Source organism: Uloborus diversus, chromosome 1 (genome assembly GCF_026930045.1).
Source record: "Uloborus diversus isolate 005 chromosome 1, Udiv.v.3.1, whole genome shotgun sequence".
NCBI lineage: Eukaryota > Metazoa > Arthropoda > Arachnida > Araneae > Uloboridae > Uloborus > Uloborus diversus.
The window spans coordinates 199,847,175-199,873,210 of NC_072731.1; the positions used below are offsets into that span (position 1 = coordinate 199,847,175).

General features: G+C 31.6%; 2 protein-coding genes across 3 annotated transcripts in view; both read left to right on the top strand.

The window, feature by feature from the left end:
• Positions 1–19,074, top strand: part of LOC129224250 (leucine-rich repeat protein 1-like) — a 46,896-nt gene extending 27,822 nt beyond the window's left edge. Inside the window, exons 6-9 of one of the 2 annotated variants that reach the window (XM_054858680.1) lie at positions 545–693; positions 795–1,013; positions 2,608–2,690; positions 12,817–19,074. In XM_054858680.1, coding sequence (XP_054714655.1) covers positions 545–693; positions 795–1,013; positions 2,608–2,641 — 402 coding nt within the window. In that variant the 3' untranslated portion in view covers positions 2,642–2,690; positions 12,817–19,074. Of the gene's footprint in view, positions 1–544; positions 698–794; positions 1,014–2,607; positions 2,691–12,816 lie in introns of those variants that run through there. The other variant, XM_054858688.1, reaches the window with a different exon arrangement.
• A 6,337-nt stretch (positions 19,075–25,411) lies between these two features.
• Positions 25,412–26,036, top strand: part of LOC129224268 (leucine-rich repeat protein 1-like) — a 32,882-nt gene continuing 32,257 nt past the window's right edge. Inside the window, exon 1 of the mRNA XM_054858699.1 lies at positions 25,412–25,537. The gene's annotated coding sequence lies outside the window, so the exon portion shown is untranslated. The remainder of the gene's footprint in view (positions 25,538–26,036) is intronic.

A 26,036-nucleotide genomic window follows, 5' to 3' on the forward strand; every position in this document is an offset into this window, starting at 1 on the left:
CTCTCTTCTCTGAACTTTACTAAAAATGCCTATCATTGCAATTTTTGGGTTTCAATTAAAAAAAAATTCTATTTTTTATTGCAAAATGAGCGCCAAAATCATGTGTCAGGATCAGCATGCCGGAAAATTTAAATTTCCAGGCATATTTGTCAACCTTAATAATTTCTCGCATGCCGGCTGATGCATGGTTGCACGGTAATATTTTTAGAAGTTTATGTGTATCTTGTGATACACATTGCTGAAGTAAATAAAGAATCAATATAAGATATTTTCTTTTGATACAGAAAAGTTAGGCCTTTTCTTTTTCCAATGCTAAAGTGACAACCAGCAACAGGCTGTAGGCCCAGTTTGGCTGGTCCTAGTCAGTTTATCAATCCCCAATAAAGATAACAAGTCCTCTTAAAACTGTATTGTTACTTAGCAGTAGCTGGCATGTGTGAGAACTTGAGCTGTAATGCATTGCACGTAAACGATATGCCATTGTATTTCTAATTATATAGTTGATTTATTTTAGAAAATTATAAATTTAGTCCTTGTATTTTAGGTTTTGCCATTTGGAATTCGAAAATTGGAGCTAGACACCTTGGATTTGTTCCATAATCCTTTAGATACAGATGTGGTTTTACGTCCTATAGTAGTGTGGGATACACCATCTTTGATGGAAAGTGCTGCTGCAGCAGTTGTTAAATATAAGTAAAAAACATTTCAAACATTTTTGTTTTGATTTTTTTTTTTTTTTTTTTAAATTCTGTATGACATGATTGATTGAATATTTTTTCCTTTTTTTTCACTAGTGTTCCATACTCAGAGGGTGACCTTCCTTCTAATTTGGTTGATTATATTGTTGAACATTGCCCTTGTCCCTGTGGAAAAAGAGTTTTTCAGAATGTCTCATCCTGTATACTTGTTTTGGACTTGTACAAGTTAGCTTCAACTGTGGTGTATATTAATAACACAAGTCGCTTCAAAGTGCCCCTTCAAGTGTATTTTTGCTCAAAAAAATGCTGGAGAAAGTAAGCAGGACTTCAAAAAAAAAAAAAAAAAGTTAAAAATGGTGTCTTGAAAAATGTTGATCATTTCATGTGAAAGTGATTGACGTTCAATATCTAACCTGTTCCTTTTCAGCCTATTTGCATTTGAACAATAAATACCAAATATACAAAATTAAAAATGAAACATAAAAATTAAACAGTGCTAAATAAAAACAAAGATTCCTTCATTTTTCTTTTAAAAAAATACCAAGTGCAAAAATTAAGCAAAATTAATTCATTGATTGATCAAAACTGAAATAATCTGAGGAGTTAATAATCTATCACTTGATTTTAGAGAAATATCAATTGTTGGTTTGTTTGTGTCTGTTTCCTCATAACTTCAGCACTGTGAGTGCTCCATTGTTTTCAACAAAGTAATTTCAAAATTTTTATTAAAAATAAATAAATTATAAGTTACTTTTTTTGTTAATTACATCAGAAATTATGATTATTATGATAAATTATAAAATGAGGTTCAAGTTAAGAACCTACTTCTCTTTCTTCGCACCAAGTTAGTTTCTCTGCAAAAAAAAAAAAAACAGTATTTTTCAAGCAATAAACAATACACTGTTAAAGATTCTATTTTTTTGGTTCAGTGAGGAGTTTTGCAAAATGAGCTGTAATCTAAATACACTACGCTCTACTAACATTTAAATGATCAAATAGCGGAATAAAGTTGTGAATGTATGTAAAAGTTCATGCACATGGAAATCACAGAATCAGCAGTCAGAAGGTTAATGGAATTTAATTATAGCTTGCTTTTGTTCACCTCTCTCCCATATATTTTTGGGAATTAATCCCAATTAAAACGAAGTATAGTGGACGAAACCCTTTTATTGATTACTAACTGTACATAAACCAACACTAATGCATATCACAAAAAATAAATAAATAAATAAGCTCATTATAGCTCAGTGTCTAAGGTTGTCTTAACACTACAACATTGTCTTAACATTACAACATCTTTCGCTCATGTCTTAGGTTGTTCTCACAGTTTGTTTACCCTTCGTTCTGTTCGTGGGAGTTTTATGGTACAGTTACCATTAAGTTCGTGGAGCCGTTGCCCCCCCTCCATATATATATATGTGTATATTTTACATTTAAACAAGTTGTTGAAATTTAATCAATTAGAAAAAGTTAGTAGCTGTATTTCAGTACATTAGACTTGTAAAAATGTTAAATCTAATTTGAGTTTCAAATAGAGCGTAAATAAAAACTTGAAAACGTGGTTATGAGAAAATTAAGAACAAAAAATTAAATTTCAGTTATAAGCAGTGCATTTGAGTTTAGTAAATTTCTTCTAGTTTACTTAATAACTCGCTGATTTAAAAATCAATTGCAGATTTAGAAAGAAGAGCACTATTGCTCTCTAATTTTCTCAAAACCTCAAGACGATTTTTTTTTCTTCAAAAAAGGAGGGTGATCCTAATGTGTTACCTATAGGTACATTTTAAAATTTTAAATATTGTATTAAATTTAGTCATATTAGCAAATAATTTTCATATTATGAAACTTTTCTAGAATACATTGTTTTTGACAAGTGCCTGTTCCTGTATAAAACAGTTTTTCATTTCAGAATTTCAAAAACGTGTACAAAATTGGGCCCCTGAGATGCAAAATGGTTGAACTTCAAGGAAACTGCATTACTTTAGTAACCTGGTAAGTATAGATTATTAATAGCTTCTTTTATGTATACTTAAGAAAAAACTAAAATGTTTTTACAGATTGTTTACTTCATAAAAATTGCTGTATTTTTAAATAAACCTTTAAAAGATATGAAGTATGTTACAGGGATGCCCACAAGGGGTATTATGGCGCAAGTTGCGCCATCAAAATTTTTGATTTTTGGAAGGAAAAAATATTTAAACTTATTCAACAAGAAATACATGTATGAATAACGCATTTTTGATGTACTCATTCCAAAATTTATTAGCCGTGTCTCTTTTCCAATAAAGGGATCATCAAAGACGGGATGGAGTCTGTGTCCGTTGCAAATCAGAATCATACGGTTTGATTTCTTTTTAATTTATTATAAACTAGCTGCGTCGCCCAGCTTTGCAAGATTTATCTGGAAAATAAAAGTTATGTCGAGTGATGTGTGTTTAACAATCAAGCTTGAACAAAAAATAAATATCTGTAAAATTTCCCCGACAGATCACGGAAAAATAACCAGAAAGGAAAAATGTTAAATCCCCCCGATTACAGGAAAAGCCTCAAAACAAAAGCAAGAATTTTATTTGTTCACAGTCAAAAAAAAATGGCAACAGATCTTACTTCTCATTGATTTTATTGACGATAATCGAAACTGAGCTCGCAGTTGACGATAAATTTCCGATTTCATTTTGGTGTTCCTTTACTTAAAAATGCGTACAACTTTTCTCCTGTTGATTTTACAGCCTTGTTGATGGTTTTGATATCCAAGGAAACTAAATCTACTTCAGGGGTATTTTTGCGGGCTTTCGAATGAGACTAAAATTGAACTGATTGTATAATTATTTAGGGTAGAAAGAGTTTTTTAATGCCATTTAAGGTCCTAAAACTAAAATTTGAAGGGTTCGGTACCTTCTTTGCCGCTTGAAAATCTCTCTATGTTCCCTCTTGAGTGCCCAAGTATCTCCCTGTCAAATTTGATCAAGATCCAACATAAACTCGATTTGAATGGGGAACATGCATAGATATATGCACATATATTCTTTGTTTTATTTATATAGATTTTCTTGAAATAACAGTTCTGTATGAGGAATACGTGTAACAGTGATGAGAGGGAGGTCAAAAATGGATAAAATAAAAAGTTTTTAAATTGTTTTTTTCCCCTGTTATTTATTTATTATTTGTAAGAATTTTGACCACTATGCTCTAGCCTTTCATGAATTCATTTGCACCAAAACAATCGTTTAAAACTAATTTTGAAGTTTTTGAATACAGCAAAACCTGTTAAGTTGACCACCAGTCTAAGTTGACCGCTATTTTCAGGCACAGAATCAGATCTATATCATATAATTCAACCTTTATAAGTTGACCACCTGTTTAAGTGGACCGCTAAAGTAGTGCACTACAAGTGGTCAACTTATACAAACATTTTCCTGCATCTAAAACACAAGCCTGCGGATGGTAGGGTCAATTGGGAAAATCGTTTTTTAATCGAAAAGACTTTTCAGCTACGAATGAAACATAGTCGCCATTTTCGGTCATTTATAAGATTTAAGTAGACACGATGCTTAAATGTCTAAGTTTCCAAAAACAAAGCAGAATTGGATAGTTTCTTTAACTGCAAACTAATGAAAACAACGCAAAATGTGCTGCAACTTGTTTTTTTTTTCTTAAAATTTAATTTAAATATGTAATTTTCTTGAGAAATGAAAAATTTTGTTCTTAAAACTTAATCTCATCCTCATTGCCTTGGACGCAAATGTGCTAGAAACTTTTCAACTGAATTGTAGTTTCACGAAGATTTATTATTTTAAAATTGTTTTCACGCCACAAATTCAAAAAATTATTTCTTAATTTTTGTCGTAGCCGCCATATTTGGTCATTCCCATATGGCAATGCACAAGACTTTTTAAGAGCCTAAGTTTCCGAAAATGGCATTGGATGTTCATTGCAGTGCAAACTATTGATAACAACGCAAAATGTGCTCTTTTTTCCCGGGTAATTCGTAATTATTTTCTGGAAAAATGCGAAATTTTATCTTCCAGGGTGGCGACAGATCAGGGAAATCAGGGAGATCAGGGAAAAGTCAGGGAACTTTATTAATCAGGGAAAAGTCCGGGAAATATCAGGGAATTTTGAAAAAATAACAAAAAATCAGGGAAAATTGATTTTATGATGAAAAAAATTTTTTTTTTTTTTTTTTTTGCTTTACAAAATTAAGTACTCTAATTCCCTACGCATTTTCCGTCAATTATCTGTTCAAAAAGAAAGTAAAATTAATGAGGTGCAATTATACACTGCCGTATATTTGTGAATCTTTTTTCCTCTATGTCAAAGTATTGAATCTTACTTATTAACAACAAGATGAACTTCCTAAGATTGCTTCTGTGTCTTTTAGGTTTATTTTACCTAGCTTGAAATTTCCTTTTAGGCTTTCAATGCTATGTAAAATAAACAACCATACAGGCAAAGAGGAAGCCTTCATCGATGCCTCAGCTCCTTTGCCTTTATTCCATTGTCTCGAAGTAATTAACATATTGCAATCACAATTTCAAGAAGAAATCTTCGGTTTTTGAATTAATACTATAAAAGCTTAAAAGTTATTACTTCTTCGCATTTTTAATTAAATTGCTAAAATTTAACTTTCAATAAAAACAAGCTTGCCGTTATACTATTTGTTGTCACCGCAGATTATAAAGGTTTTCTTTTCTTCAGACTTAAGTGATTCTTTAATTTTATAACCAAGTTGTACACTTCTTTTATATATTTTGAAATTAACTACATAATTGCTATTTTTTTCTTCTTGCAGTTCAAAGTTGTTTGTTACAAAAACAATCAAAGATTTTTTTTCGTTACATACTGAAATCATTTGAAATAGAGTTAACTTGTGTACTTAAGTAAATATATTTATTTTTTTATTGTTAAAATGCTGTATTCATTCATTAAAACCTATGTTTTTGATTAGAGAAAAGCTCCCTATGAATGGATGTCAAATGATTTCATCTGTTTTGCATAAATATGTCAATTAGTTATGTAAGAATAACTACAGTACTTCTATTCTTTCACTATGACTTGTTATTCTTGCAACAATTATTATACTGTTTGAGAACTTATTTCAAAATAATTTCAATTACTTTTTAGTAATATCATAAATACACATACGTTTTTAAGAGATTTTTATAGTTTCTTAAAATTCTTATGCTAAGTGGTTTCTGGAAGCAAAGTATTTTTTTTTTAAATTTCTATAATATTTCCATTGTAGAAAAATTTAATATACTGTTTTGTAGGTTTTTTCTCCCAAAAAAATTGACTTGATATGTTTTTTTTTAACCATTTTATTAAAAAGTAGCATCTTTTTATTAAAATATATCTTTAGTTACACAACTTAAAACGTTTAAAATACTGCATTTTATACAAACATACAATGGATTTCATGTAGAGCAAAGAAAGAAAACCATTATCATTGGTAACGTAAATCAGGGAAATTTGGTGAACTTAATCAGGGAAAAGTCAGGGAACTTTTTTTCACAGTTCCTGTCGCCACCCTGTCTTCAGAACATTTTTTTAAAATTCTAATTGATTTAGACGCTTTTGTGCTAAAAACCGACTATTTTGTCTTAATTGTAGTTTTTTAAGGATTAATTATTGATCTTTTTCTAAAACAGTTTATGTTTTGCTTTAAATCTTGTTCTAAAAGTATGAAAATATTTTGCAAATTTCGATTCTTTAAAAGTGAAAAAAAAAAAAAAATTGTATGTTTTTTTACATAAACCCTCGAAGGTCGTTCCGATCCTATTTGATTCCCAATTAACTCAAACAGCCTTTATTCTGAAACAATCGTCAAAATAGGAAGACAAATTATTTAATTTAAAACTTGAAAAGGCAACTTGTTTTTGACCGCAGACCCCCTCCCCTGTGAGCCCCGTTTTATCATTCCTTTGCCATAAACAATGTTCCATGTTGTCCCATAAATAATGTATTTCATTAAAAATCCTATATATCATTAAAAATACAAAGAAAAAAAACTATATTTCTATAAACTATATCTTATATTTCTGCTGTGATGTGGACGCTAATACTCGCAATCGATTAGGAATACGTTCCATTGAAAATCGTTTAAACAACGGGGGCTAGTTTCTATTCGAATAACTGTTGTAATTTTTTAATCTTCAATCGCATCAGATTAAAATATAATCCAAATAGCCAGTCTTTGATCGTTTTCCCTTCATAGTCATCCTAACATGGAGATGCTGCGTATGGAACGTAGTTGCTATGTTTGGTCATACCTTTAGTTCAAATAATGCAAAAAGAATGTTTTTTTTTTTTTTGGAAATATATTCTTGGTAAATGCCAAATTGTATATTACTGGAGGAGGTTTGTAGTTAATTATTTTTATGCCAAAAAAAAAAAAAAAAAAAAATCTTAATTATTGAAAAAAATCAAATCATATGTTTATATTTTTTGATTTCCTTCGTGCTAATTTTCTTACAGTTAATTCTTTTCATTCAACTAGTTACCTGAAAAGTGCATGTTGATTTTTACTACCATGGCATTTGCAATAATATACAAAAAGATTTTAAAGGAATTTGTTGTTGTTTTTATGGGAAATACTTTTTTTTTCACTGTGTACTCTACTTTATTTTTGGTTTAATGATTTTTTATATTTCTTGTTAGCATTCCTTTAGCATCACTTTCATAATATTTGTTTCAAGAAATACAAATTGAAATCCCCCCCCCCCATTCTTGTACTAGAGTGCGGTTTTCAAAACCCGAAAAACTGGTGGCCACCAAATTTTTTGAGTCTAGTGGCCATTGGCCACTTGAAAATTTTCTGAATCTTGAGGTCTAGGTTCTTCTTATATATATATATATATATATATATATATATATATATATATATGTAAATTTTTTAGTATTAAAAAAATAAGAGGGAGGTGAATCTTACATACTTTGGAATGGGGTGCCCCAATTCCGATACTTGTGTCAAACAAAACAAAAAGCAAAGAATTTTTTATTTTTTTAATGTTATGGAAAATTCAACTCTTTTTTTCTTTTCCCTCCATTTAATTTAAAGTGAAATTTTCTAGCAACGTTTTGTCAAAACCAGTCTATCCAAATCAGGGGGAAATCAAATATCTGATGAGCGTGTTCCGTTCATTTCAGTGTGACTGCTTAATTTGGAGGCTAACACACATCTACACAAGCTGGCATCCCTGAAAGCTGATAGATACTTCCATTTCCGCCTGTAAACTGGATTTTTGACTTTCAATCTCATCGGTGGTCAGATTATAAAGACTATTTTTACTAACTTGGTTCGTAAGACTTCTAAAAGTATGAAATAGAATAAAAAAAGACTTCTTGAGTTATAACCCTCAAAAAATGAAATTGCTTTTCATACCGTTATATTTATATGTTGCTTTTTATGTATTTACATTTTTGCTAATTCTAAAGCAGTTAATAAAATTCGAATAAAAAAAGTTAAGGAAGAAATATAGGCGGTAGAAAGTTATTCGCTCAAATGCATACCATCTGTTCTCCTTTCATGTCTTTATTTTTAATTTTATTAGAAGCTTTAGAATTTACATAAATATCTATTTGAGAGAGCAACCGCAATTTTCGGGTATTATAAACAAAAGTCTTTTTTATTTTCTGCTTTTTAATCCGAACTAAGCTAATAGAAATAATCTAGATTCATCTCGTTTTTAAAGATTTTATTCATGTGATGCTATGCAATTTTTCTTTTGAATTAAAATAAAATTACCTTCAGAAGGGTCCGATGGGACTAATGCTGCTTTGCAGAGTGTACTTCGTTTTCTTCAGACGACGTTGACTTTCTCTTTTTAGAGCAATCCTTTTTGTCATTTTAATTTTTTTCTTTGGGTTGAAAAAAAGCTTATCGGTCTTGTTCGCTTCATTTTGCAACAACTTTCACTTAGAATGTACTATTTTAAACAGACTGTACGTTTCCAAAAGTATATGCAGTAAATACTGGCTGAAAAATCAATGTGATTGCAATGGATACTCTGGTTAGCAAAGGTCGTTTTGACTATGACATATGACACACACGAGACCAGACCAACAAAAACGTCGATCGTCTCGAATTCCGGTTATACTATCATTTTCGGATTCGAAGCCCAATGATCTTTAAAGCAGCAAACAAAAACATTTTCTTCAACTCAGAAACAGAGGAATTGTCTTCAAGAGTTGAGGAGGCAGTGGAAAAAAGGGAGAAATGGGTTCCACGAATAGGCTTTCCGGGAAGATTAACCAAAGGACAGTCATTTCGCGCATTTTCTTTGAAGAAGAGTAAAGGGGTGAAATTCACAGGTTTGACATGTTAAGATGAACATTTCAAGTTCATGATTAAAGGTCAATCAAGTTAAAAGCCATTTCGCTCTGTTATCTGGATTGGTAGTTCTTTGGTTGCTCTCTTTCTTAAAATTGTGATTCCTTAGAAAACCAAAATGATAGGAGTGAAAAGAAAGTATAAGTTTTTTTCAAGTGATGAAAAAAGGAAAATCGTAGAATACTGGCCAAATTAGATTTGCTGCAATTGCTAACATCAAAAGGATAAATAATGAATCAAAAAAAAAAAAAAAAAAAATCAGGAACCAAAAAGCAAGAAAAGACTTTTTCTTGAAAAAGATATGCTTAAAGTTTCTTTTACTGTCAAAATGATTCCTTAAACTCGCAATAAAGCACTTAATAATGTAATAATAGAATAAATACCTAACAGAACTAATAAAGAGGAATTTTAATCAAGAGCCCATGTTGTCTTTAGTATTGATTTCAAATTTTCACCATTATATTTCAAATTTCTATAAAAAGTTTCTTAAAGCCCCCCGTATTTCAAAATCTCTTTATCTCGTTTTTTTTTCTTTAATGTGAAATTAGAAATATACAGATGCAACTGCATGCAATATTCCCACTGCGCGACTCATAAAATTAAACATATTTAACAATTTGAAGAATCTATGACAAAAAAAGGCTGCATATACGTGGATTTAACAAATCAATGTCATTTCTAAAGCGAAGTCAAATTTCACTCAATTATCAAAAATCGTCGCAGCAGAGGGAGGCGTCTTTATGCTTGAGGGTCACTCATGGAGCAGATTTTCAATGGCATTGGGGTGGGGGGGAGGGGAGGAGCGAAGTTAATTTTTGACCTTTGTTACTCAGTAAAAAGTCATTTTGATTTTTCTTTTTTTTCTTTCTCTTCCCTCTTCTTTTTCTCTTTCTTTCTTTTTTTTTTGAGACTAACGTTTGGGGGGGGGGGGTTGTGCCCCCAAATAACACTCTTTTTTGGCGATGTTTTTCGAATGAAGGTATCAAGTGATAGGTTATTTTGTATGTTTTCAGGCAAGCACATTTCGCAGAAAAGGTTTGCTTAGTATAAAAAAAACTTACAAAATGTGTCTGCTCGCTCTTTCCAAGGTTCATTAGTGCCATGCCACGGAGTAAAATTGTATAAGTGTAACTTTCCTAAAAAGACGCACGTCAGCCATTTTATTTTCTTATATTGAGATCAAATTTCTATTTTCATAGGTAAAAATGACAGTTATACAGTAATATTAATGTCTTGTGACGATTTGAAATTTGTCAAGATTTAAGTTCTAGTTCATATTTTCAAAACGCAATACTTGCCGAAAATGTTATACATGATATCTCACACTGATGCAGGTAGAAAGAGCACGTATTTAAGTTTGTTGCTTTAGACAGAATATTCTTTAGAGAACATCAAAATTTTAATTTATAGAGACACAGTCGTTGTGAAAGGTGGGAATGTGTCTACTGACTACATTACAGTCATTATTTCAAGTTACGTAAAACATAAAAAATGGAAGTAGGAGCACGTGAACTTATTGAATGCACTATTTAAAAACCGGCAATTAAACTGCGTTATAGAGAAAGAAGTAAGCGTGTTCATTTTGGTCATTATCCGTGTTAGATTTTGTTTTTTAATTATTTGCAGGTCGCAAAATTAAAGAAAAATACAGAATCTTGTTGCATATTTTGATCCCCATATCCACAGCTTAAAATCAAACGAAATGTATTTCACGTTTCGAATTGTAGTCTAAAAATTTAAAACTTAAATGATTCAAATTTTTCTAATCCATTATTTAATTCAAAACTTTCTCCTAAATATTGTTCTTAGTCCCCCTCCCAGCAGCTAGAAGAATTTCATTTGAGAGTTAAACCAACCTTGAGCAAGTAACATAAAGCTATCTATATCGAAAATAGCTACATCTCAAATGCATTTACAGCACTTAATCGTCCATTGTGGTAACTTCATCTAGGTTAGTTTTTTACGGGCTTTTCATTTAGACTAAATTTATAACCATACAAAAAATAGTTCGTGCAGAAAAGAACAATTTTATGACTTAAAATATGAAATTAGACCTCTTTGGGTCTTTTTAAAATTCCAAAAACCCACCTATATGAATTCCTGAGCAACAATTTACCTTTGTGCCAAATTTGAAAGGAATCCGACGAAAACTGTGGATTTGTTTAAGGAACATACACACATACCCACACACCCACAAACATACATCCATTTTTATATATATAGCTTTCCCATTGATCATTGATTTTGTGCATTGTAGCAATATTTTGGGTTGAATAAAATCTTTTTTTTTTAAATACAAATAAAAATTCATTTTTTATGTAAGAAACATCAATGTATAGTTGATAAATGATTTTTAACGATTTTAGGCGGTGTTTACAAGTGTTTAAAATAATTGGGTGTATTTATAAAAGTTTTTACACAGATCCTTTGACACAACGCGAAATTACGACTTACGCGAGGGGGTCTTGGAGCGCATCCCTCGCGTAAGTCGAGATTCGACTGTACAGCCAATTGTTTGAGGAAAAACAGTTTTTACCTTCATTTTAACTTTTTTGCGGTTTATCCGCGATTTTTCTTATCCGCGGCGCTTGTGCCACCCAATTCCACGGATAATTGGGAATTGACTGTACATAATTTACAGCTTAGGTGTAAAATTTACATATCATAGTCCTTTTACGCATTTACAAGTAAATCTCAATTTTTTATGCATTTCAAAATCTGATTGCATTTGCTCCTATGAAACTCACTCAATTTTCTTTTCTATGTGATTCTACTGCTTGGGCATTCAGAATTTTGTGTTCAGCATAATTTTTAACTCTGGGGTGCTAGACAGATGTTCCAGTTAGGTGGTCAGCCGAACAAGGAACCCCCAAAGTTTAGTTCCCAAGCACACTTGGTACTCATTTTGTAGACCCACTGAAGGGATAAACGCTTGAATCATCCATTCCCAAACAAGGAATAGAACTCGACCTGCGGCATGGAAGCGCAAAGCGCTACCACTGAACTCGATTTTGATAAGTTACCTAGAAAAAAGTAATTTAATATTTTATGTTAATTTTTTTTTTCTTTTGCAAATTTTGGCACTTTTTACCCCATAGAAACCAGAAGGTAAGGAAATAGAATTATGGGCAAAATCAGCTTTCTTTTATTGCATAAATCGATATCATTGCTGTTTGTATGATGTAACATTTTTTGCATTGAAAATTAAATTCTTATCGCATTTGTTTCATTATAAAGTTTGCTTTTAGGCAATTCCTTTATAATTCTGCACTTGTTATTGTTCTAGTTATTCACTAGGAAATTATTTCTATTTTAGTAGGTTACATATTTTAGATTACAGTCTATTTTCCCGTGTTGTCTTTATACAGTCCTGCTTGTTATTAATGAAACTGTACGTAGCAAATCTCTATCTATAAAATAATAGCCTTAACTTTTGATGTTCACATTATTAAACTTCTCTTATCGAAATTAAAGCTATAATCTATAATGAAATTTTTATCTGGTCCGTCCCACTTCCCTTTTAAACCGGCAAGACTGTATATGAGTAACCTTTTTGTTTAAAGAGTGTAAGTCAACACTGATCGTAAGTTGACTTGCACCATTTCAACAAAAGCTGATTTTTTTTTTCTTGGTGAAACTTCAATTTGAGCTTCCATGTCTTAAAAAATTTTGCTTTCATGAGTTTTAATTTTTTTAAAAGGAAAACTAAGTTACTTCTAACTGTTGCACATTTAGATTTTTTGCATTGTTTTTCATTTTTATAATTTAATACATCAATTTTTCTTACAGAATGTGATATCTACAAATCATCCAATTCTGTCTGCATGTTTGTCTTCTTTTGGAACTCTGTTGCTTGTAATTTTTGTCTGCTGTAAAATAGTTTGACAATTATTATGAATTTGTAAAATTGTATTTGTTTGAAGCAAAATTATTGCATTTAACTTATTTAGTTTATTCATTTGTAATTAAAATACCTCCCTTTTAAATTTTCTCTTCAAAATTTGAGCAACTCTCGTGGTATCTGGAATATCTTTAATGAACACAGTTGCCTTGAATGTATAAAAATGCTTTTTCTTCTCAGTCATTAAAATGTACTTGATGATGAAAATGCATGCATAAATTGACATAAAATGTCAAATTAAAACACTTTTGATTTTTCATAATTAAGTTTACAAAATAGACTAATAATTTTTACAGCTTTGAAAATTGATACTACTTGTCAAAATTCCTGGTGATTTTTTCGCAAAACAAATTGATATGTTCTACAAGGTATTGTTATGTCTCCCTCTTGTTTGTTATTTATTTATAATATAAAACCTTTTTTGAGTCATTGATGCTATTTAGTTAATACATATTTTTCACAGAAAAATTACGTGGAAGGAATTGACAAATATTATTTCTATCATATGAGAGTTTTATTAGTAACATTCCTTCCGTTAGTTAGGGTGTAAAAATTAGATGAAAGCTTTCATATGTACAAATCCAACCACAAATAATGACCATTCATTTATGTCACTATTATATTACTTTAAAAAATTGATAGAAACAATGTTGATGATGCACAAAATTGCAAATTATTAGTAATACTGGCGAACATTTCAAGGTTGTAAGTGTAAGGATGAGCTTTTGACTTTTGGCTCTGTGTGAATGTCATATGATCCTTTTTCGACAAGCTCATGCATTAAAAAATTTTTAATCCTGAAATTTTTTAATGTAATAATTTGTAATTATTGTTCTTCTTTAACCTTGCTTTTATCAGTTTGTTTTCAGCACAAATGTAATGTTTTATCTCTTTCCATATTGTTTGTTTCAGAATTCAAAGTTGTTTTCATGACTTTGTTTTGTTATGCTTGTTCTTTTGGAGTATAAATTATTCATGTTTTTTTTTTTTCAATGTTTATTTGTGTAAAATAAATCTTAATTATGTGCATTATGTGTGCAAAATTTTTTAAATGTCCGTTTTCCTTTTCAAAATGCTAATTTATTATTTTCCTCTTATGTTCACTGTGTGAATGTCAATTTGCATTACATTTAATTATGAGCGACAGTATAAACAATGGAATTTTCATTTTTAAATATATCAGTTCATATATGCTTCAGCGCAATCAACGTTCTCAAGTCTACTGTTCATTCATGTAGTGCAAAATGCTAGAAAATATTCATCTCTGTCTATGTTACTTTTAACATGTTTATCTAAACCAGCAAAACAAAAGGGCTGGCATTCTTATTTGCAACAATATTTACCGTCTCTAGAATAATTAATATTCCATGTTCAGTTTTGCTTTCTTATTAGCCTCAATCGGCAGGTATTCTTGTATCCCGCAAATCCTTACTTCAACTCCAGATAAACTCCCGGTTCGCAAAGAATACCTTCAACGTGTAAAAATGGTAATATTTTGGAAAGCAGTAGAAACAAGTTCACCAATTGCATGCTGGATAGAGACCCAACAAGAACTCCAGTGGAAAGTGGAGGCAACTGAACCCACAATTTAGCAGTAAAATAGCAGAATGTGAGGATGTGCGGGTTGCAAGAGTGCTTCTTAAATGTTACTGTAGTATAATCATACAGATCCATATATATCCTCCCCCATTTTAAAGTTTGACATATGGTAATAATTAAAGAATGCTCTAAGTTATGTAAGCACAAGTCTGAATACACTTTCTTATTTTGCCGAAGCTTGTCCCGTTTTGAAGCTGTCTTCCTCACACAAGATGAAATCTTCTTGATTTCCATCTCCCACTTTAGAATGAATGCATTATGTAATTTGAGAAGTTTCATAACCCGGGATCAAGGATGAATACAAGGGGCGATTGCCCCTCCCTTGTGGAACTATGCACCAGTAGTTTTTTCCGAATTAAGGTCCTAAAATGAAAGGGTAGACCATCCTTGATGTGTTGTTAAGGAAAGGAATCGTGTTCAAATGTAGGACACTTTTCAGGATTTTAAATTTCAAAACAGAAATTTTGGGCAATCTTTGGTGATTTTAGGAGGAAGAGTAAGAGTTTGAAGGACTCCCCCACCCCTCGGACATTTTTCAAAATTTATGTTTTAAAGACATGGTTTTAGACACCTCAATTAGGGTTATGAGAAGGAATGGATTCAGAGACTTTCCTCTGGTAAGTTTTTGAAACTGAAGTACCAAAAAGCGCAATTTGAGACGACCGTCAATTGTAATAGGGAGAGTAGGATTTGAAACATTTCCTCGGAATTATTACAAAATTGAATTTCTAAAATTCAATTTTAGAGTACCTCTATCTAAGGAAAAGAAAAAAGAATAGGTTGGGGATGACCATTGTAAAATCTCAATATTTTATTTGCTTTACATTAAAATATTGTGATAGCCCCCCCCCCCCCCCACAAGCAGATGTAAATCAGATACATCGTAAGAAGCAAGGTAAAAAAAATGAAAAGAAATTTGAATTTTTGGCATTTTGAATTCAAATTATGTGTTTTGCAATCACATTTGTATGTACACGTGCGCATGTATGTATGCCTGTGCATGTGTGTCTATGTGTGTAGGTAAGCGCGTGTGTAAGCATTCATGCATGCATGTGGGCAGGGGCGGCATTTCAACAATTCATTTGGGGGGGTCGAGTTTTTTAAGTATGAGTTACCTCAGTTTGGAATAAAATACATATTGGTTAACAAAATGGGATCATAAAATGGATTAAATATTTATAAAAAGAAAAGCCTTTCAAAAGAATTTAAATTTTAATTACTATAGTTTTAATTTATTTAATTATAAATTATAGCACAAATATTTTGATATTACAGTTTTTATCTTTTGAGAAAGTTAAGTTAGAAAACACATCTCTTAGATTTTTCTCTTTAAAATAGCCCAGGTAACCTTGAAAATTATGCCAGTCTTCGTTTTTCATTATTGATTAGTATAGTTCCAATTCGCAAAACAATTCTTCTTACTTAGTACTATAAATTCTGCTTATAATTCAAACATTTTATTTCTCCTTTTCAATTACCTATCAATATAACATTGAGCTTAAGGTCAACAGTACAGATAAATCTTTATCATCATATCTTGTTTTAATTTCATTAGAAACTGAATCTATTATCTAAAACAAAATATTAATTCAATGTTATGGCTGTATATTATCATTTAGATTTTTGTCGCTTTCTAAATTTTTTTTTTTTTTGTGCTCTATTACAATTAGTCTGCAGTAAGAGTTTTTTAAAGTTTCGCTCTTGGTTAAAATATACATCCATGCAAATTTTATAAACTGTTTTAACTATAGATTTAGCTGAAGCTTGGACAGTTGGAAAATTAAGGTTAGCGGATTGAAGATGCTTTGATAGAGTACAGATTTTTTTAAAAAAACTCCCCACAATACAAACAAAGCGAATAAACGTTAAAACAAAGTTATACATGTAAAAAGGCGTCAGCTTTTCCGACATTGAAAGAGTCGCTTCCAAACAAATGAAAATTGACAAGGAGAACTTTTATTTTGACTCTTGAAGACTATCTTGTGTTACTCAGAAATGACAAAGTTAAAGAGCTCCCAGAAAAGGCATTTGTTGATGCAAAACTTTTTTCAAAAAAAAAGCGTGTCTTATGTTATAATTTTCTATGAATGTATCTAAAGTATTTGGTTGCTGAAATGTGTTTCTAACAAAAGGAATCGTTGTTCACTCACTAACTAAACATATATTTTAAATATGAGCGTAACAACGTATGCAAAATACCAAGAAATCTCTTCTAAAATCGTGCAGCCACACCACTACATGGTGTTCTCTCATTGGATACATTATCATAACACTGAGCACACAAGTATGAAATATTTCGTTTACATGAGGAGATTACTTCTTTAGTTGAAACAAACTGTGATTCTCCATCACTTTTTTCTGTTCTGAAAAGGGCTGCAAATGATTCACAATTTTCTAAATTACATCCAAATAGCCAAAAAATGCTTGTGTATAAAAATGTCCCTAGATTCATTCACTATTATTGAGAATCAGAGGGCGCTTTTTGTAACAACAATTTCCTTGTGCATATGGTCAATGATTTGCGATTTACGTAAGTTGAATTTGCCCATTTCTTATCATTCTGTGCAAAATATTTGGGGGTGCAACCGCCCCCTCTCGCTCCCCCTATTTGCCGCCCCTGCATGTGGGCAGGTGTATGTGTGTATGTTGGCGTATGTGTAGGATATGGACGCAACCTGGACACGGTGCTCGCTGGAAGAGAAGCATCGGGAGGAGCCGGTCAATGGTTGTGCTGCAGAGAAAGGCGGGCGGAAAATCAAAAGACATCTTTCAACAGTCAAATAAAAACAATAAGGAATTCGTAATTGCTCAAAAAACTATTGCCCCCTCCTTGAAAAATTTCTGGATCCCCCCATTGCTTGAGATGGATCATTTTTGTTCTAATGCGATGACATTATAGTGGGAGGGAGCTCATTTGTGACATAAGAGCTCTTTTCCAATCAAACTTTTCTTTATTTTTCAAATAAGTTGCATTGACCAATGCATTTCTTTTCTGCTGAGTACTTCGTCTAATAATATCAACTCGTCTATTTTTATTTTCTTAACATTGTAAATTTTATTAGTTATGAAAAACAGGGCCTGTGCTTGGGATATCAAATTGTTAGCCATTAAATTAGCCAAATTTCCAAAGTCTTAGCCAAAGACCAATTTTAACAAATCAATGAACAAAATATAATTTTAGAAAGTAAAAAATGCAAATGCTTGTGCTTACCAATTTTTAGATGCAGCATACACTCATACATATACTTGAGATAAATAAGAAACTTGTTTGATGGGATTTATTTTCCCGTAGCAAAATTTTTATCAATCGTATGACATAATTTTGAGGATGTTTTTCTTTTTTTTTTTCCTATGGAATATTTGAAGTATTTCCTTTTTGCCAATACTTTCACCAAACCAGAATTTATTTCGCCGAATTTACTTTTTTGTCACATTTGACTGAGTAGTGAATTCTTAGCCTGAGACCTAAAAAGTATGGATAACCTTATGGCTGACTGTAAAAGTTTTAAGGGTAATCTGTGGAACTAATTCTTGCATAGTTCAATCCAATCTTGTCATCAGCAATCATTATGTAAGTATGCTTTTCGGCATCCAATACGAGATGGTTGGAAAATAATAATAGTCAGTAGTATGAACTGTCATTTAAATAAAAATAAACAAATATATAAAATAAGAAAGTGCATCAGAATTTTTTGGTAGGAAAATCAACATAAATTAAGGTTTCTGTAGAATAGGGGTACATTGGCACTTTTATATCTTAGACTTTAGCTAAAATGGAAAAAAATGAACTTTTGAAAATATTTTGTGGTAAAAAAGACACATTACTGGTAAATTTATAGAAATCTTTCTACTTTTAAAATTTGAAAGATGCTGAAAAATGATGTAACTGTTTTTAATTTAGTATTTTTATTTTAATGCCTAAGTCCATGGATTGTGACATAATATTATTTGCTGATTCTATTTGATTTAGTTCAAAAAAATTCTTTCAAAACACATTATCTACATTGTAATACAATGGAACTCAGTTCTTAAGGTACTGTAATCTGCACCGAGTGACACCCAGTGCAATTTGTCGATGAAAAATAGATAACTGTCAATTGTGTAGACAATTTCTTCCATCACATTTTGTATTGGGAATGTAATTCACATTTTAATGTATTGAGCACTATATATTTCATTTTTCAAAATTTGTTTTATCATACTTCTGTCTGAATTACAGCTTTTGAAATTATACCTAGTTATTACTTGTTTGATCACAATTTATCTTTTTGGATGGCAAGATTGTCTGAAACCAGGGGTTCATAACTGCTTTTTCTTTCCTGGAGCATTTTCAAAAATGTAGAATAATGAAATTCATGATGTGTTTGTGTAGCAGACCTGTTTTCTTAAAAAAAAAAATAATAATAATAATAATATACTATGTATGAAGCATTCATAATCTTACTGAAGTTTTGATAAAATTTATGTAAAAGAATATTTAATAGGGGCATTATGACCTGTCCCTCCATGAAGCTCTAAATCATATATTTATATTCATATATATATATATATATATATATATATATATATATATATATGTGTGTGTGTGTGTGTGTGTATGCATGTTTTTGTTTAAGCAGTAGTGTAGTGAAGGTGGATTCAGTCCCCCTACTTTTTGTTTTACACAATCATCCCCTTCCCACTTTTTTATATTTTAATGCAAAATCCCCCCACTTTTTGATTTCATTAAATAATGCTTGTATCTGTAAACACCCACCTCCCCTTTTCCCAAGGCTATACTATTGATTAGAAATGAACCTTAACCTTTTTCCACCAAAAATCAAACAACACTGAGCACACCCCAGTCAGTAAATATAATACAAGAAGTGATTAGCTGGAGCCTAAGTTAATGTTACATTTTTACTTTAAAAACCTAAAACTAAAGTAAAATACTTATTTTGATTGTGTTTTTGTGAAATGGTTATAACCAATTGATCTACCTTAAATATTATTTTTAAAGTGTTTTTTAATAGGTGGGATTTGGTTTTTCCAAAAAATTTATAGCTTTTAAAGAACCAACAAAGTTTGTAAACCAGTAATGGTAGCCAGTTAACAATGCGTCGCTGGTTTTTATTAATGCTTGTCTTCATTTCAATCTGTACAAACTGAACATTATTTTCAACTTTTGTTACTCCTAGTGAATAAAATGTTTCCCCTCCTCTATTAAAAATCCCTGAATTAAATTTGCATTAGGATAATTCTGTCTTATAGAAGGGGGATCCCCAAATTGTTGCATCAGGTGACATTAGTGCTATTAATGTGCTACTGCTTTAATTTATACTGTTCTTTATTGTTAAAAGCTTAGATATCCATTTTTACTTAACAGAATGATTCATTTAAGCTTACTTTTTCTTTTGTTTATATTTTAATGTGATTTCTTTAAGCTTGTGTCTTAATCAGGGATACATAAGTTATAATTCTGGATGACACTTACAGTTCTTCAATTTGTTCGAAAATTTGGTGTGACTTTAGTTCCTTTCAGTAGAATGTTATAAATATTGCTGTAAAGTATTATTTGTAAAATTTTCGAACTTGAAATTTAAAATAATTTTCGCCTCGGTTTATTATGCTAGTAGGATATCCCATACACAGTTCTAAGTTTTTGCTTCATGATTGGTTATAAAACATAAGTCAACGTAGAAATGTTGGAATGTATTCGGATTAGTATCCATTTCTCATGAAAGCTTGTATATATCAATTTTATTACTAAGAGCATGTAAGTTTATGGTTTAAATATTTTATGTTCACATTATATAAATTAGGTGAAATAAATATTTTCAATAATGTTTCAAATTATTAACTATATTTTAAGATTATACAATTATTATTTGTAGTATTATAAACACATCATAAATTATTTACCTTTGTTCACACTGTATTTAAAACTTGTCTATTTATTGTTATTGTAAAAAAATTCCCTCATTGTGAAGTTTTGAACATGTTTTCATTAAAACGCGATTTCATCATGTTTGTTTTATTTATTTTTTTCTGAAGTTTCTTACTTTTAAACAGACTTCAAAAAGGAGGTGGTTATCAGTTCATACCAAATGTATGTTTAACCGACTTCAAAAAGGAGGCTGTTATCAGTTCATACCAAATGTATGTTTTTTTTTGTTTGTCCACTCACAGCGTCTCACATAGTGAACAGATTTTGAACATTCTTTTTTTAATGGATAGGGGATGAGTCAACTTAGGTCCCACTTTGTTTGACCATATTTGTTATTTAAAAAAAAATTATGGGCAAAAAAACAGTAAATTTCATTCAATTTCACTATTAAATGATTAAATATAACACCCATTGTAACAAAAGTTTGGTGTCGTACAACAGTAATATTAATAGTAATTGCAACGATAATTTTGAATGAAGGCTTCTCTGAAGCAAGCATCAAATTTCTTCAGTGTCATTGCTCTATAGTGGGGGTGAACCTAACCCATCACCACGCTAGAGACTCTAGTGTTGACACAACTAGACACTACTCTAGTGCCACATTAGAGACTCTAATGTGGTGGTGCCTAACCTGGATGCAAGGTAATGAGTGATTAGGATCTGCGTAGCCTTCACAATGCTACCAGGCTAGGTTTGCCTCAACTATATATATAGTAGTATTTTTATCGTTATCGTCTGTGCCAATAATAAGGAGATACAGGTCACAAGGAGCTTGTATGCTCTGAAATGTAAATTTGTTTGTCAAAACGTTAATGTTTAAACGGTTATAATTAAACTAACACACAAATGAATTCCAGAGAGGAACAAAGATACATTTTTAGTGCCAATCGTTTCAAGTCTAAGGAGTATTTATAGTTTTTTTTTTTTAGTATGGAGCATTTTTATAAAAAAAAATTGAAGTTTTGTGAAGGTAACTTCTTTCTATTTCTGAAATACATTTACACTAAAAAGAATGAAATAAAAAAAATTTGAAAGAAAAAATAGAATCAACTTTAAAATTGCTCTAAAGAGTGAAAAATAATTTTATCCTTTAAACACCATGAATAATACTTTTAAACTTAAGTTTTGAAGTTGGCGCAAAAATGATAGATAAAATAATTCACAGCCATAACTATGCTTACCAGACGTCCCAGTTTTCAGATAAAATCCCAATGTCCCGGCCGGATTACTTCATGTCCCGGAAAAAGATCAATTGGATTACAGATGACCAAAAAATTCTAAAAATAATTAACTGGGAATGATTATTTAGGATAATTAGTTTGTCTTTTGTAAAATTAACTTGAAAAGTTAATATCGGATTAGTTTGTGAGGATTTTTACAAAAAGATTAAAACCAAAAGAGACTTTATAAAAAGTCTTTGCCAATTAAAAGTAAATAATGTCGATTTTTTTATTCCTCATTCAAAGTGTTTCTTCTTACTAAAATAACTTGTAAATACTAACATGCAAGAAGTAAAATTTTTAATTTATCAGCTCGCGTCATTTTTATTACCCCTTTTCTAGGTTCATAATTAGTAACCATTTACTCGTATCACTAAGAATAAACTGCACTATAAAACTCTCAAAGCCAGCCAGGGGTGTACACCCTTTTGAATACTCACGACGCTGGGGAGGGCATTCCGGTGTTCTGGTTGAACATTTCAGAAATCTCGCAAGCCTAGCCATAACTCAACTACAACTATAAGTGTAACCAGGCCCAGTTTCTTCAATACCACATGACAGCATATTTGAGAAGCAATATAAATGTTTTGTTCCTAACTTTGGATGATTTTCTGAAAAAAAAACGGACAAAGCATGGTTACACTATTTTACTTTTTGTTTTTGCGCCAACTTCAAAAATTATGTTTAAAAGTATTATCGATGGTGCTTAAAGAATAAAATTATTTTTCATTTTTTGAACAATTTTGGAGTTTGTTCTTTTTTTTTTTTTATCAAATGCTATTTTAACTATTGCTGTCAAAGTGGCACAGCCAGAAAAAAGGAAGAGGGGGGCGGGGGGCAGTGGCATACTCAGAAAAAAATTTCAATGGTGAATATGATTCATTTGATTTGTTTTCCATGGTCAAAAGAGGAAAATTTTTGTGTTTCAGGGGAGAGGAGGATCCCTAGATATGTCAGTGTGGGGCAGGCACTTTTAAAAACGTTTATCTACATCTATAAACATCGTGCAGAGTTCTCCATAACAAATGCAATTTTGTCTAGCAAATATTTATAATAGGAATGACATCTATCTTAATTTACCATATTCTAACCGCATTTATAACAAAGTTCCCAACGAAAATGAAAAATAAACCTCCCTTACATATGTTGTGTGACTTTCACTTGACCAAGCGGAAAAAGTTTCTGTGATACAATTTTCAATTTTTTTTCTTGTTTTTTCAAATAATATTACTTAAACTGCTTCCATCTATACAGTCTTCCTCTCTCTTTAATTTTCAAAGAGCATGTACTCCATGTATATTATATGAATAACAACAAAAATCATACCTACATAGGTATGATTGTTATATTTACATACACTGCCTCCATATCTCTACAGTCTTCCTCTCTCTTTAATTTTCAAAGATCATGCACTGTATGGAGGTAGTGTATGTAAATACAACAATTTTTCAAACCTAGGTAGGGGCAGAGCTCTCAAACCTGGGAGGGGACAGTTCTAGCAGTTTTTGCCACACCAGACAAGAATGGAAAAGGCTGCCCCCACTCCACCATTAAAATATTAAAAGTAATAAATTGGTTATAATTACAAACAAATCTTTTGAACAATTCAGAAAAAAATACTGCAAAAACATTCATAGGTATCCTTAGCTCATATTCAATATCTTTGTATACACGCACACCCGTGAGAGTGTACTAGAAAATAAAAAACATGTCCTGCTGCTGAGTTTATAAATATACTTAAAAATGTGTAATTTAAAAAAATCTTAAAAAAATGCTATTAAACAACAATTATATTTAATGTATACACTTTTATTAGAACTTGATGAGACATTACTTAATTGTTTGTTTTGTACATAACCTTTATATCTGATTTTATTTATAACTACATTTCTCCTTCTGCAAGGGTGCCAACCTAGGAGGGGGAGGGGGTCATGGTGCAGACTGCACCATTGAAATTTTTTGGAGGGGGTTGTATTGAGGGGTATTTTTCTCTTTTTTAGGGAGGTTCTTGTTTTTTTTTGGGGGGGGGGGAGGGGGGAGCCCCCCTTCCTCCTGAACTAATTTCCAACAATGTTTCAACCTTTCCTATGAAGTTTATGAAAATTCACTTAAGCAGAAATGAATAAGACTGGTTCTAAAATTTCCGCCTTCAATTCAAGTTCTGATTTCAATAAAAATCGTGCTTTTTTTCTAATGTATGAAAATTTGTGACTGTAAGCAGAGCTTATAATTTTTACCTTGTAATTTACATTGGAGCTGAGCTCCTGCACTTTTGTTTCCAATGTAATGCAAATTTTAACTTTTAGGAGAAATTCAGGCTGCTTATATATATGCCAGAAAAAAAAGATTGTGGAGACTATATCTGGGGCTCCTGCACTTCGTTTGGTAGAAATTAATTCCTGACTGTATTTGCAGAGTAGCTCACGGGAGCTAAACTTCTGCCCTTTTGTATTCAATTTGATGCACATTTTAACATTTTAGGCTAAATTCAAGCTGCTTATGCCTTAAAAATAGTAGTGGGGACTATGGGGCTCCCCCGCACTTTTTTTTGGTAGAAATTAACTCATGACTGTAAGGGTAGAAACTACTGCAAATTTTCTTATACACAGGAAGTTTTAAATTTTGAAGCTACACATATTACATGATTTTGGATCAAGAAAAAGAGCAATAAAGAGGACGGTTTTAGAGGTCCTGCTGATTTTTTTTTTTTTTTTTTTTTGCATTCGGACCAAAATTTATAGATCCGGGCCTGCAATAACGAAGCCGATACTTCCTTTCAGAAAAAAAAAAAAAAAAAAAAACTCGTGTTGTCGACGAGGAGTTCGCGTTAGCTCTAAAAGCATGAGTTAGTAACTTCGAGGCACAATTTTGATTCTATTAAATAATGTGTAGTTTTGGATGAAGGGTATAGTCAATCAAACCTAATCCAGAGTGGTGCCCATTTAGAGAAAAGGCAGAGGTACGAATCTGTACATTTTGGCGGTCTAGGAAGATTGGGCACCGGGAACTTTGGGCGCCGAGCATTTTGGGCGCTAGGAACTGTGGGCGCCGAGCATTTTGGGTGCCGAGCATATTATGCCCAATATTCCCGGGGTCTAAAATGCTCGGCGCCCAATATTCCCATTTCGACATTTTGCCCCCCCCCCCTGCAACGAAATCTGTAGGACCCCTCCCCAGAGGGTAGCAGTGTATGTTTGAAACGTTAATGGATCTTTGTGTTAGTTTTTTTTTAATTTCTTGGGCCGTTGTTCCCCTTAATAAAGACGTGCCCTCCCCCACACTGTGTGGTCTGCGGGTCGCAGGACGCAAAAATTTCCACTGACGCGATTTTAAGGGGGTTATGCGTTATCTCCGACCTATATTCGATTGCTCTAATGCAACCTTAATACTAATAAAATACATGAAGGCTACATTCACAGAGCTACCGGTCGACTGCGCGGTTAACCGGTGACTTTTCAGTAGCGTTACAGGTCCACAGGTCGACCGAAATTTTTTGACCAATAATAAATATTTTTTACCTGCGGGTTATTTCTCTGCGCAAATAACCACGCTATAAACCAAAAGCGTTCAATAATAAATAAAATGCGCTTTTTTTAACGTTACTAAACAATCGTCAACTCTGTCCCTTTATCAAGAAGAGACTGATCTTTTCTCTCTCTCATACAGCGTAAAAGAACTTTGTTCTGGCGCAATGCTCTCTCCCGATCCGTATCCGTATCTCTTATTTGTAAACAAAAGTGGCCGTGGCGGGACTTTTGTTGCTTCAAATGATTATTCGACTCGATACTGATTATGCTCCTGGCAAGATGAATAATAATCTGCACTTCTGTTCAAAATTTTGAACGTAAGCTTCAATGGAAAACGGTAAATGTTTCTTTTTTTTTTAATTCCTTCGTAATAAAGTTGTTTTTCTTGTCATTGTATAAAATGATAACAATTAGCTGAACGTTTTGAATAAAATTTTCTATTTTTCATAAATTTAATGGTTCGTAAGATTTTGGTGGGATTTTCATTTTTCTTTTGTGTCTTTAGTGAAACTAAAAGTTTCTACAATCTAGTAATTTTAACGTTTTTTGTAAAGGTTATTTAAAATTTAAAAATTAATCAATTTATCTAGAAATTGAATCTGCGTTTGATATCATCTGTTAACTTTTATGTTTGGATCTTTTAGCACTTATCAAATTTTAATTATTTAGGGGAAGATTTCGATAATTGGGAATCTGGCGACCTTTCTTCATTGGTGTTGATTTTTGGCTCCAGAGCCTGCGCCAGAGGCATTTTTCTCTCCAAATCTAAACAAAGAGACCATAAACATTTACACACATAGAGTTACTATAAATCAGCAAGGTTACCAAAGTAAAAC